Consider the following 12,672-nt stretch of genomic DNA (forward strand, 5'->3'; position numbering starts at 1 on the left):
GCATTGCATGTGGTGTGCGGCAGATGACAAGGTGAATATTATGACTTAGCACATGGCGCAGACTCCGCCCAGTGGCAGCAGAGGCTCCGCCCACACTCACTGCGTCTCTGACTGCTTTTCCGTGAAGACTCTCAGCACAAAGTCTCCCTCCTTGTTTGGCTCGAAGGTGGATGGGACGATGAGATACTCCCCGGGAGGCAGCCGGATCTGGTTGCTCACTTCCCGCAGGTTTATGAAGGTCTCGGAGCGGGCGCAGGACTGGTGTCGCAGGAAGAAATCCTTCTTAAGGTGAACGGACTGGCAGCCCTTAAACTGTAAGGGTTAATCTCGTCAGAAAACAAGAAGATATCCAGGAAAAAAGCAACCTCAAAGAAGGCAATGTGGAGGCCAGGGACTAAGGAACGGGAGGAGGGAGGAGGAGGGCAAAAGAGAACAAGGAGGAAGAGGAGGAAGGCCAAGGATGAGGAGGAAGAGGATGAGGAGGAAGGCCAAGGATGAAGAGAAAGAGGATGAGGAGGAAGGCCAAGGATGAAGAGAAAGAGGATGAGGAGGAAGGCCAAGGATGAAGAGAAAGAGGATGAGGAGGAAGGCCAAGGATGAAGAGAAAGAGGAGGAGGAGGAAGGCAAAGGATGAAGAGAAAGAGGAGGAGGAGGAAGGCAAAGGATGAAGAGAAAGAGGAGGAGGAGGAAGGCAAAGGAGAACAAGGAGGAGGAGGAGGAGGAGGAGGAGGAGGAGGAGGAGGAGGAGGAGGAGGAGGAAGGCAAAGGAGAACAAGGAGGAAGAGGAGGAGGAGGAGGAAGGCAAAGGAGAACAAGGAGGAAGAGGAGGAAGGCCAAGGATGAGGAGGAAGAGGATGAGGAGGAAGGCCAAGGATGAAGAGAAAGAGGATGAGGAGGAAGGCCAAGGATGAAGAGAAAGAGGATGAGGAGGAAGGCCAAGGATGAAGAGAAAGAGGATGAGGAGGAAGGCCAAGGATGAAGAGAAAGAGGATGAGGAGGAAGGCCAAGGATGAAGAGAAAGAGGATGAGGAGGAAGGCCAAGGATGAAGAGAAAGAGGATGAGGAGGAAGGCCAAGGATGAAGAGAAAGAGGATGAGGAGGAAGGCCAAGGATGAAGAGAAAGAGGATGAGGAGGAAGGCCAAGGATGAAGAGAAAGAGGATGAGGAGGAAGGCCAAGGATGAAGAGAAAGAGGAGGAGGAGGAAGGCCAAGGATGAAGAGAAAGAGGAGGAGGAGGAAGGCAAAGGATGAAGAGAAAGAGGAGGAGGAGGAAGAAGGCAAAGGAGAACAAGGAGGAGGAGGAGGAGGAGGAGGAAGGCAAAGGAGAACAAGGAGGAGGAGGAGGAGGAGGAAGGCAAAGGAGAACAAGGAGGAGGAGGAGGAGGAGGAGGAGGAGGAGGAGGAGGAAGGCAAAGGAGAACAAGGAGGAGGAGGAGGAGGAAGGCAAAGGAGAACAAGGAGGAGGAGGAGGAGGAAGGCAAAGGAGAACAAGGAGGAGGAGGAGGAAGGAAGGCAAAGGAGAACAAGGAGGAGGAGGAGGAAGGAAGGCAAAGGAGAACAAGGAGGAGGAGGAAGGAAGGCAAAGGAGAACAAGGAGGAGGAGGAGGAGGAGGAGGAGGAGGAGGAGGAGGAGGAGGAGGAGGAAGGCAAAGGAGAACAAAGGAGAACAAGGAGGAGGAGGAGGAGGAGGAGGAGGAGGAGGAGGAGGAGGGCAAAGGAGAACAAAGGAGAACAAGGAGGAGGAGGAGGAGGAGGAGGAGGAGGAGGGCAAAGGAGAACAAAGGAGAACAAGGAGGAGGAGGAGGAGGAGGAGGAGGAGGAGGAGGAGGGCAAAGGAGAACAAGGAGGAGGAGGAGGAGGAGGAGGAGGAGGAGGAGGAGGAGGAGGAAGGCAAAGGAGAACAAGGAGGAGGAGGAGGAGGAGGAGGAGGAGGAGGAGGAGGAGGAAGGCAAAGGAGAACAAGGAGGAGGAGGAGGAGGAGGAGGAGGGCAAAGGAGAACAAGGAGGAGGAGGAGGAAGGCAAAGGAGAACAAGGAGGAGGAGGAGGAAGGCAAAGGAGAACAAGGAGGAAGAGGAGGAAGGCAAAGGAGAACAAGGAGGAGGAGGAGGAGGAAGGCAAAGGATAACAAGGAGGTGGAGGAGGAGGAAGGCAAAGGATAACAAGGAGGTGGAGGAGGAGGAAGGCAAAGGAGAACAAGGAGGAGGAGGAGGAGGAAGGCAAAGGAGAACAAGGAGGAGGAGGAGGAGGAAGGCAAAGGAGAACAAGGAGGAGGAGGAGGAAGGCAAAGGAGAACAAGGAGGAGGAGGAGGAGGAAGGCAAAGGAGAACAAGGAGGAGGAGGAGGAGGAAGGCAAAGGAGAACAAGGAGGTAGAGGAGGAAGGCAAAGGAGAACAAGGAGGAGGAGGAGGAGGAGGAGGAGGAGGAGGAAGGCAAAGGAGAACAAGGAGGAGGAGGCGGAAGGCAAAGGAGAACAAGGAGGAGGAAGGCAAAGGATAACAAGGAGGAGGAGGAGGAAGGCAAAGGAGAACAAGGAGGAAGGCAAAGGAGAACAAGGAGGAAGGCAAAGGAGAACAAGGAGGAAGGCAAAGGAGAACAAGGAGGAAGGCAAAGGAGAACAAGGAGGAAGGCAAAGGAGAACAAGGAGGAGGAGGAGGAGGAGGAGGAGGAGGAGGAGGAGGAGGAGGGCAAAGGAGAAAAAAGGAGGAGGAGGAGGGCAAAGGAGAAAAAAGCGAAGGAGAACAAGGAGGAGGAGGGCAAAGGAGAACAAGGAGGAGGAGGAGGAAGGCAAAGGAGAACAAGGAGGAGGAGGAGGAGGAAGGCAAAGGAGAACAAGGAGGAGGAGAAGGAAGGCGAAGGAGAAAAAGGTGAAGGAGAACAAGGAGGAGGAGGAGGGCAAAGGAGAACAAGGATAAAGAGGAAGATGAAGGAGAACAAGGAGAAGGAGGAGGAAGATGAGGGAGAACAAGGAGGAGGAAGGCGAAGGAGCACAAGGAGGAGGAAGGCGGAAGACGGAAGAAGAGGAATAGAAATAAATAAAGGCTAGGAAGGTCACTTCATCCTCCACTTCATCTCCTGCTAGATCCTTGTCTCTAGTTGTCCGCACCCCTGGCCTAGTAATAGGTGCAGACTAGTGATGAGCGAGAATACTCGTTACTCGAGATTTCCCCGAGCATGCTCGGGCGATTTCGGAGTATTTTGGCATGCTTGGAGATTTAGTTTTTGTTGCCGTAGCTGCAGGTTTGCGGCTGCTAGACAGCCTGAATACATGTGGGAATTCCTAACAAACAGGCAATCCCCTCATGTATTCAGGCTGTCTAGCAGCCGCAAATCACGCAGCTATGGCAACAAAAACTAAATCTCCAAGCACATGCAAATACTCGATCGCCCGAGCATGCTCGGGGAAATCTCGGGTAACGAGTATTCTCGCTCATCACTAGTGCAGATACATACAACCCATCTGTCCAGGTGCAGGACCCCCTGGCCCACTTACCGCTCTCAGCAAGGACCCCCATTCCAGATGGCCATTTAGACATCTTATCCTGAACCCCAATCACACATCCAACCCCACAACCCATCAGAGTCCATCACATGCCATGTCTGCTGCACGTACCTCATCTGGGACCTACAGGGAACAGAAAGAAAGAAGAGAATGATTGACAAGGGGACAAGTGACAAGACTGCACGGAGGGCGACAAGGACAGATGGGAAACCGGCACCCGCCACACTCACCTCATACACAGCGAAGCCGATTGTGTGCATGTCTCCGCCCACCTTTCTCTCTCGCCGGCGGTTTTTCTGCATGAGTGCCACCATGAAGCTGCAGGCGAGCTCGTTATCATCTGGGTCGTCATCCTCTTCCAGAAGTGTGATCTTAAATTGAGGGTTGATCCAGAAAGTGGCTGCAACCAGAGACGGAAGCAAGGTGGGTACTTGGTGCCTAAATAGAGCCGTAGGGCTCATGGAGCACCAGGCCCCTCTTACCTGGATTGTTCCTGCAGCCCCCGGCCGTGCTGCCTCTCCGCCAGGTCCCGTCATACATGGTCGTGTGCCACTTGCTGAGATCATCTGTGCTGAGCGCGTCAGGGGTGAGATTACAGATCTCCAGGCGTGAAAACTGGCGCAGAAATTCTTGGAAAGACATCCTGAGGAGCGACGGAGAGGAGTGAGGGGTCTACAGCGAGGAGGACACTAAAGATGGCCGACTACGGGGCCTAATACAGGGAGGTGAATAACCAATGCTCCGACCTCTAGCTAATCGCTCTTCTCATAGTAAGAAAACAATAGAAGAAAAAAAATAAACTCCTTAAAAGGAAAAATACAAGAAAATCTTTCTTCGGTAACTACAAGGACAATCCCGCGAGACGGACACCTGGTGGGATCAGGTGATCTATCTGGTCCAGTCACGGATTTTCCCCACCTATAGCCGCAGTCCAGATTCACAGCTCCATATTGCTTTTCTCGCCTTGTTGGGTGTGTAGTGTTGACTTCTTGTAGCCTACAAGCGATTCTCATCTTGCTCCCAAACCTTTATTATTGTATTTATTTCGGGACGATCTGTTACTCTTTGATTTCTCACCCATTTCTTGGCCCATATCCATGCGCCTCTATATGGCCTCAGTTCGGTGGATCGGCACAGATGTATTTATTCTCTTTTTTGTGTTTTTAAACATGTTATGTATTGACTGAATAAAGATTTTTTTGTATTATACATTTTCTTTAAGGAGTTTCTTCTATAATTTTTGTGCAATTTAGAAACGTCTATTACTCTGGACCATATGTTGGTCATCTCACTCTTCTCATAGTGTCTAGAGGACGGGAAGTGGGCCAATACCTTTACTACCATTGGTGTCACGAGGTCTCCCGATTGTCTAGGACCCCAAACCTAATGACAAGGAAACTTCATGGAACATCAAAGACGACAAGAAAAGCCCCTCATTGGACAACGTTCCTAAACACTCACCAGAACTCGCCGTCCTCCATCTTCAGGCGCAGATCTTCCCGCTCTGAAGGATCAACCTCATTCCATTCAGAAGAGCTGAAGAAGACAAAGAAGGGTCAACTGGTGAGAGCCTACAACTCCTGAAGCCCTATCTCATATAGAAGTCATGGAGAGCAGTCCTCTACACCGACACCTGCCCAGTGAGGTAGCACACCAACGTTTCTGTGGGCCATTAGGTCATGGAGTCCTCTAGAAAATTAAAACCCAAAGTGGAGGCAGGCGACAGAATTTGCATGTGTCAGGAAATATGAATAAGTCCTAAAATTCTCTGTACCCTTCCAGAGCTCGTGCTTCCCCTCCGCCATTACGTTTGTGCAGTGCAGGCATGGCTCACCAACATCCCCCACACATACCCCCAGTTCCCCCTGCCTGGGTGTAATGCGATCCATGACCAGCTAAACCAGGCTTTGTTCAGAGCACATGTTTCGCTGTCCATTCACACTTGAATAGAATAATGCAGAATAATCATAGCGGCAGGGAACTTATATTTTTCGAATCTGCATAATTAAACCTATCCACAGGTGGGTTTTGTAGCTTGTGCACCCACCAGAAATCATAAAATTAAACATAATTTTGTAAGAAGATATATAATACTCGTCAGTCTGGCAGCCAGAGTTATGGCACTTATAAGTTTTAGTAACTTTCAAAAGGGGAGTGCATTCCCTAGCTCCGCCCACCCAGTGAGGTCAGCCAGGGAAAGGCATAAGACTAGGATGCTAAGTGGTCTGTTTGCCTGGAGAATCAGCTACAGCCAGCTGCACCAATGGACCCTTTTGTTCTGGGATGGTTCCCCTCCCCCTCATGGCATATAGTGATGATCGAGTATACTCGCTGTTCAGGTTTTCCTGTGCATGCTCGGGTGTCCTCAGAGTATTTTGGCGTGCTCGGAGATTAAGTTTTCGTTGTGTTATGTGCATGATTTGCAGCTGCTGGACAGCCTGAACACATGTGTGGAATGCCGGTTTGTTAGGGAATCTCCCAACATGTATTCAGCCTGTCTACAAGTCGCAAATCATGCAGATAACACGATGAAAATTAAATCTCCAAGCACATCAAAATACTCGGAGGACATCAGAGCATGCTCGGGAAAACCAGAGCAACGAGTGTACTCGCTCATCAATAATGGCATACCATTGACGGATATGTGCAAGTTCTTATTTTAATCCATTTTATTTTGCAATTGTCTGCATCACTCAACTGAAACTGCCCTAATGTCACCAACATCACGAAACAATCACTGACCTCTGGGAGACCAGTCAAAGAAAACACTGCGGCAGCCGGCAAAGGCGCTCAATCAGTGAAATCCTAGGTGCAATGCTCCCTGGGAAATACAAATATGCAAATAAAGTCCATGGAGCCTCATTTAAGAGTCTCAAACACGGGACTAACCAGATCTTCCTCCAGGGAAGGACCCAGCCAAGGAGTGGCTCCTTTCGGAAACCACCATTACCACCATATTAAGTGGCCCTTTATGTCAATATCCAGCTCTTTACGAGTTTACAGATATGACAAGGGAAATACCAAGGCCAGGTATCCATCCACAGACAGCTGGTTGCATATTTGTATTAAGGGCCACTTAATATGGTGGTTTCCGAAAGGAGCTACCCCTTGGCTGGGTCCTTCCCTGGAGGAAGATCTGGCTAGTCCCGTGTTTGCGACTCTTAAATGAGGCTCCACGGACTTTATTTGCATATTTCTAAAGTCACCAACGACCTACTAACCACCAAGAGCAAGCGACACTACTCTCTCCTCCTTCTCCTGGACCTGTCTTCTGCCTTCGACACCGTTGACCATTCCCTCCTGCTACAGACTCATCTCTTGGCAGCACAGACTTGGCCCTATCCTGGATCTCATCATACCTAACAGACCGAACATTTAGTGTCTCCCACTCACACACCACCTCCTCACCGCGCCCCCTGTCGGTGTTCCCCAAGGCTCTGTCCTAGGACCCCTACTATTCTCCATCTACTCTCTTGGCCTGGGACAGCTTATTGAATCCCACGGTTTGCAGTATCACCTCTATGCCAATGACACGCAGATCTACCCATCTGGACCCGACCTCGCCTCCTTACTTACTGAAATCCCACAATGTCTGTCTGCTATTTCATCTTTCTTTTCTGCTCAATTTCTAAAACTGAACTTGGACAAAACAGAATTCATCATCTTTCCCCATCTCACTCTACCCCTCCACCAGACCTATCCATCAATGTCAATGGCTGCTCACTTTCCCCAGTCCCGCACGCTCGGTGCCTCGGGGTGATCCTCGACTACCCTCTCTTTCAAGCCACATATCCAAGCCCTCGCCTCCTCCTGCCGCCTCAAACTCAAAAATATTTCCCGTATCCATGCATTCCTTGACCATGAAACCACAAAAACACTAGTGCATGCCTTTATCATCTCCCGCCTCAACTACTGCAAGCTCCTACTCTCTGGCCTCCCCTCTAGCACTGGCACCACTCCAATCCAACCTACACTCTGCCCGACTAATCCACCTGTACCCCCACTATTCCCCAGTCTCTCCTCTCTGCCAAGCTCTTCATTGGCTTCCTATCGTCCAGAAGCTCCAGTTCAAAATCCTAACTATGACATACAAAGCCATCCACAACCTGTCTCCTCCATACATCTGTGGCATGGTCTCCAACATCAAGTCTGCTCTCTATCTGAAACTCAAGCTCTCCAAAACTGAATTTCTTCAGCTCCTGCCGTCTACTAACCTCCCTAAATCTGACATTTCCCTCTCAGTGGGTGGCACTATAATAACACTCCAGCAGCAGGTGCGCTGTCTGGGCGTTATATTTGACACCAATCTCTCCTTCACATGCCATATACAATCTCTTGCCCGCTCTTGCCGCTTACACCTAAAGAACATCTCTAGAATCCGCCCTTTTCTCACCATGGAAACAAAAACCCTCACTGTAGCATTGATCCACTCCCGCTTGGACTACTGCAACGCTCTATTAATTGGCCTCCCCGTTAATCGACTTTCCCCTCTCCAGTCCATACTTAATGCAGCAGCCAGGGTCGTCCATCTGGCTAATCGGTACTCGGAAGAGTCTGCTCTTCGCCAGTCCTTACACTGGCTGCCCATTCATTATAGGATCCAATTCAAAGTACTTGTTCTCACTCACAAAGCTCTCCACAGTGCAGCACCCCCTACATCTCCTCCCTCTTTTCTGTCTATCAGCCTAACCGACCACTGAGCTCTGCAAACGACTTTCTACTAACCTCCGCACTAATCCGCACCTCCCACTCCCGACTCCAAGACTTCTCCCGCGCTGCGCCAATCCTCTGGAATGCTCTGCCCCAAGAAATTAGGACTATCCACAATTTGCATAGTTTCAGGCGCTCCCTCAAAACACATTTGTTCAGAGAGGCCGATCACATTCACTAATCACAGTCATTCTATGTGTAAGTGTGCGTGCGTAGCCCATTCACTGTGTCCTTCCATCCTCCACTCCCTCAAGATGGCCGGACCATCATTGTATATAAACCCCTGTTCTCTGTATCTCCCCCTCCTCACTGTAGAGTGTAAGCTCTCACCAGCAGGGGCGGCTGATTGTGCTTTAATTGTTGTATTGTTGACGTTGTTACTTATGACTTGTGTTTGGAACTGTTAAACTGTAAAGCGCTGCGGATATGTTGGCGCTATATAAATAAAGATTATTATTATACATCTGTAAAATGGTCTCCCGGTACCTACCCGCACGCAACCTTCAATCCTCTCAAGATCTCCTCCTCTACTCCCCCCTTATCTCTTCTTCCTACAACCGCATACAAGACTTCTCCCGTGCTTCCCCATACTCTGGAACTCTATACCCCAACTCATCAGACTCTCACCTACCATGGAAACCTTCAAAAAGAACCTGAAGACCCACCTGTTCCGACAAGCCTACAGCCTGTAATGATCCTCGGTCTACTGAACCACCACACAACCAGCTCTACCCTCTCCTAGTATATCCTCACCCATCCCTGTAGACTGAGCCCTCGCGGGCAGGGTCCCCTCTCCTTCTGTACTTGTGTGTCTTGTATTGCTCATGTTTATTGTACCTGTCTATATTTTCCCCTTTTCACATGTAAAGCGCCATGGAATAAATGGCGCTATAAAAAAGAATAATAATAATAATAATAATATATACATACTGTATTTCATCTTTTTTGTAACATCTTTTATATTTTTGTAAACACTGCCTATGTTTTCTGGAGTAAATCTATAAAATTAGTTTAGTTTTCCTTGCTCTATGAACGAACCGCCACGACCTCCATGCTAATTATGCTACCCTGTGGGTTGGCTCCTGACCCGATATTGGTTTTAATGTCAAATGAGGAGCTGGTGGCAGCACAGTGTTCTGAGAGATTTGGGAGACCCTGGCAGTGATGAAACGTAGGTTTATATGTGTATTACCCGCCCTGGGGCTGGGGATATACATTCCACCCTCACTGCAGAGTGCCCAATAGCCAGTACACGACTAGGCAGCCTTTCTGGCGACTACTTATCCTAGGTGTAGTACCCTGACTGACCTGAGGATAAAAGGGGCGCCAGAGAGCTGCAAGCTCCTAACAGGAACTGGAAAGTGGGATATACAGATAAATCCCTGACATACAGCTCTGGCAAAAATTAAGAGACCACCACATCAAACCCCTGTCATGGCCAGCCCAATCTCCAGACCTGAACCCCACTGAAAACCTCTGGAATGTAATCAGGCGGAAGACGGATAGTCACAAGCCATCAGACACAGAAGAACTGCTGACATATGTGTACCAGGAGTGGCATAAGGTCACCCAGAAGCCGTGTGAGAGACTGGAGGAAAGCAGCCAAGACGCAGGAAAGCTGGGATTAACAATCATGGGGATTCCACAGAATACTGATCTCTGAACTCTTCCTGAGGTAAAACATTAGTATTGTGGTTTCTAAATGATTATGACCTTGTTTTCTTAGCATTATTTGTGGTCTGAAAGCACTGTTGTTTGTTTGGTTTTTTTTTTAAATTTTGACCATTTCTCCTTTTCAGAAAAAAAAAAAATTATTGCTTGGAGATTCGGAGACATGTTGTCAGGAGTTTATAGAATAAAAGAGCAATTTACATTTTACTCAAAGATATAAAGAGAAAAATCAGAGACACTGAACACTGTGCTGCGGGCGCTTCATTTTTGCCAGAGCTTTATAAGTGAGATCACAAAATAGGATTCCCTGACGGCATGGCTACCAGGAGATTCTAGTTAAAGCTCTCTCCTCCTCATAGTGGACATTACACCCACACAGGTCAGTTTTCTTACTTATCGCTCCAAGCTCCCGTCCACTCCACCTGGCCCCAAGGATTGCGAACGCGGATGAGCTTCTCCACCTTTCCTCGGTAATTTACCTGTTGATGGAGGAGATAACAATTGAAGGCCTTGTATCTAATATATCTGTTAGAAGATCATTACTTCAGTCTTTTGCGACCTATCTGCAGCTTTCGACACTGTTGACCACCGTCTCCTCCTCTCTAGGCTCCAGTCACTAGGCATTAAGGACACCGCTCTCTCCTGGTTCTCTTCCTCTGTCTCTGACCGCTCCTTCAGTGTTCTGTTTTCTGGCTCCACTTCATCTCCTCTTCCTCTCACTGTCGGGGTACCTCAGGGCTCAGTCCTTGGCCCCCTTCTCTTCTCTCTCTACACAGCCCCAGTTGGACAGACCATCAGCAGATTTGGCTTTCAGTACCATCTTTATGCTGATGACACAACTATACACATCTTCCCCCGACCTTACCTCCGCTGTACTACAGAACGCCAGTGACTGTCTGTCCGCAGTCTCCAACATCATGTCCACTCTCTATCTGAAACTCAATCTCTCCAAAACTGAACTTCTTCTGCTCCCGCCGTCTACTAACCTCCCTAAATCTGACATTTCCCTCTCCGTGGGTGGCACCATAATAACACCCCGGCAGCAGGCGAGCTATCTGGGTGTTATGTTTGACACAAATCTCTCCTTCACATCCCATATACAATCTCTTGCCGCTTACACCAAAAGAACATCTCTAGAATCCGCCCTTTCTCACCATGGAAACAACAAAGACCCTCACGGTCACCCTGATCCTGTCCCACCTGGACTACTGTAACGCACTATTATTTGGCCTCCCCCTCACTCAACATTCCCCTCTTCAGTCCATCTTTAATGCATCAGCCAAGGACGTCCATCTGGCTAATCGGTACTCGGATGCGTCCACTCTGTCAGTCATAGCACTGGCTGCCCATTCATTATAGGATCCAATTTGTACTGCTTGTTCTCACCCACAGTGCGCCCCCCTACATTTCTATCACCTACCCGTCCCTCTCCACAGTGCGGCTCCCCTACATCTCCTCCCTTGTCTCAGTCTACCATCCTACCCGTCCTCTCCACAGTGAGGCCGCCCAACATCTCCTCCCGCATTTCTGTTTATCACTCAGACCTCTCCACGGTGCGGACCCCATAAATGTTATTATTATTATGTACTAGCTTTTAAAAAGCCCCATTGCGGTCCCTACCTCCTTTAGAGCCGTTACTGAATATGCGTGGCCCTTCACCAACTTCTTGAAGGTAATGGATTCCATATCAAAGGCACTAGTGATCTAAGAAGAGAAGACAAGTTAGCGCTTACAAGAAGAAAAAATAAACAAAAACACCCCAAAACTACAAGGGTACTGCTGTGGGGGCTGCACAGAGTCCTATAAAATATAGAAAGACAGCTAAACTGGAGCATTCCATGAGAGCAGATGCCTAGCGGTTATTACTACCCTCAAACAAGTATTGTTAGATGTTAAGTGAAACCTTTTGATAGCCATATTGCCTCTCTACATGGAGACAGTAACTTTTTCTTGTTTTCATTAGTTGACAGTACTTTATTCCCCATGAGCCCAGGAGGCGTTACTACCCACACACATCTGCGAGTCCTGTATCAGTATAAATGGGGAGGGAAAATTTTCCTGAAGGAATATTTGTTGTTAATGGACAAACTCATTCATAGGCCCTTAGATGGCGGATAACAGATGACCATGGCATGGTATGAAATATAACGACCATCTCATACTTATGTGAATGTACATGATAGATGTGTCTAAAGATGAGTAGCTACTTACATCAATGGAGCAGCCCAGCAGAGACCCTCGGGACAGTGCTCGGCTAATGATTTTATCCAAGTCACTTGGGGCTTTCCGCAGTTCGTACATCATGGCGACCCCACCAGTAAAGTCTTCAAACCCCTCTGTGGTGCTACCGCCAGAGAGGGCCTCATAAGAACCATTCAGCCTGGAGGAAAGAGAGGATAAGGGCTGCCATCAAAAATACGAACTGAAATAACAGATATCACCATCAATGAGTGTCAATGTGTGAGTGTCCGAGTGCAAGAGGGTGAGGGTGAGAGGGCCAATGTCGGAGGGTCTTCAAGTATGTAGGAGCTACGCATTACATTTGCACTGGGTTCCCTGTCGCCTCGGTGGTTACTCACTTGGCGTAGGCTTTCTCCAGCAGCGCACTCCAGAACTCCGAACACTCAGCCGAGTGGACAAAGACCAACTCCCCATCCTTCACTGGCAGCCGGTCATCAATCACCACATCCACCCACTCCCCGAACTGCCAGATCTGAAGATGACGGGGCAAATACAGTGAGCACACGTGAAGGAGCGCATAACTAGAAATCAAATAAATCCCTCCAGTAAA

General features: G+C 49.0%; 1 protein-coding gene across 3 annotated transcripts in view; it reads right to left on the reverse strand.

Moving 5' to 3' along the window:
* The window catches only part of CAPN11 (calpain 11), a 92,893-nt gene that overhangs the window by 40,024 nt on the left and 40,197 nt on the right, over positions 1-12,672 (reverse strand). For all 3 annotated transcript variants that reach the window (XM_073564909.1, XM_073564907.1, XM_073564908.1), the window contains 9 exons: positions 12,461-12,594; positions 12,093-12,261; positions 11,502-11,585; positions 10,275-10,360; positions 4,962-5,036; positions 3,983-4,143; positions 3,731-3,900; positions 3,612-3,623; positions 101-312 (listed from right to left, as the gene is read on the reverse strand). In XM_073564909.1, the coding sequence (XP_073421010.1) occupies positions 101-312; positions 3,612-3,623; positions 3,731-3,900; positions 3,983-4,143; positions 4,962-5,036; positions 10,275-10,360; positions 11,502-11,585; positions 12,093-12,261; positions 12,461-12,594 (1,103 nt within the window). The remainder of the gene's footprint in view (positions 1-100; positions 313-3,611; positions 3,624-3,730; positions 3,901-3,982; positions 4,144-4,961; positions 5,037-10,274; positions 10,361-11,501; positions 11,586-12,092; positions 12,262-12,460; positions 12,595-12,672) is intronic.

This window comes from Dendrobates tinctorius, unplaced genomic scaffold (genome assembly GCF_039654945.1).
Source record: "Dendrobates tinctorius isolate UK_male_01 unplaced genomic scaffold, ASM3965494v1 ptg000501l, whole genome shotgun sequence".
Taxonomy (NCBI): domain Eukaryota; kingdom Metazoa; phylum Chordata; class Amphibia; order Anura; family Dendrobatidae; genus Dendrobates; species Dendrobates tinctorius.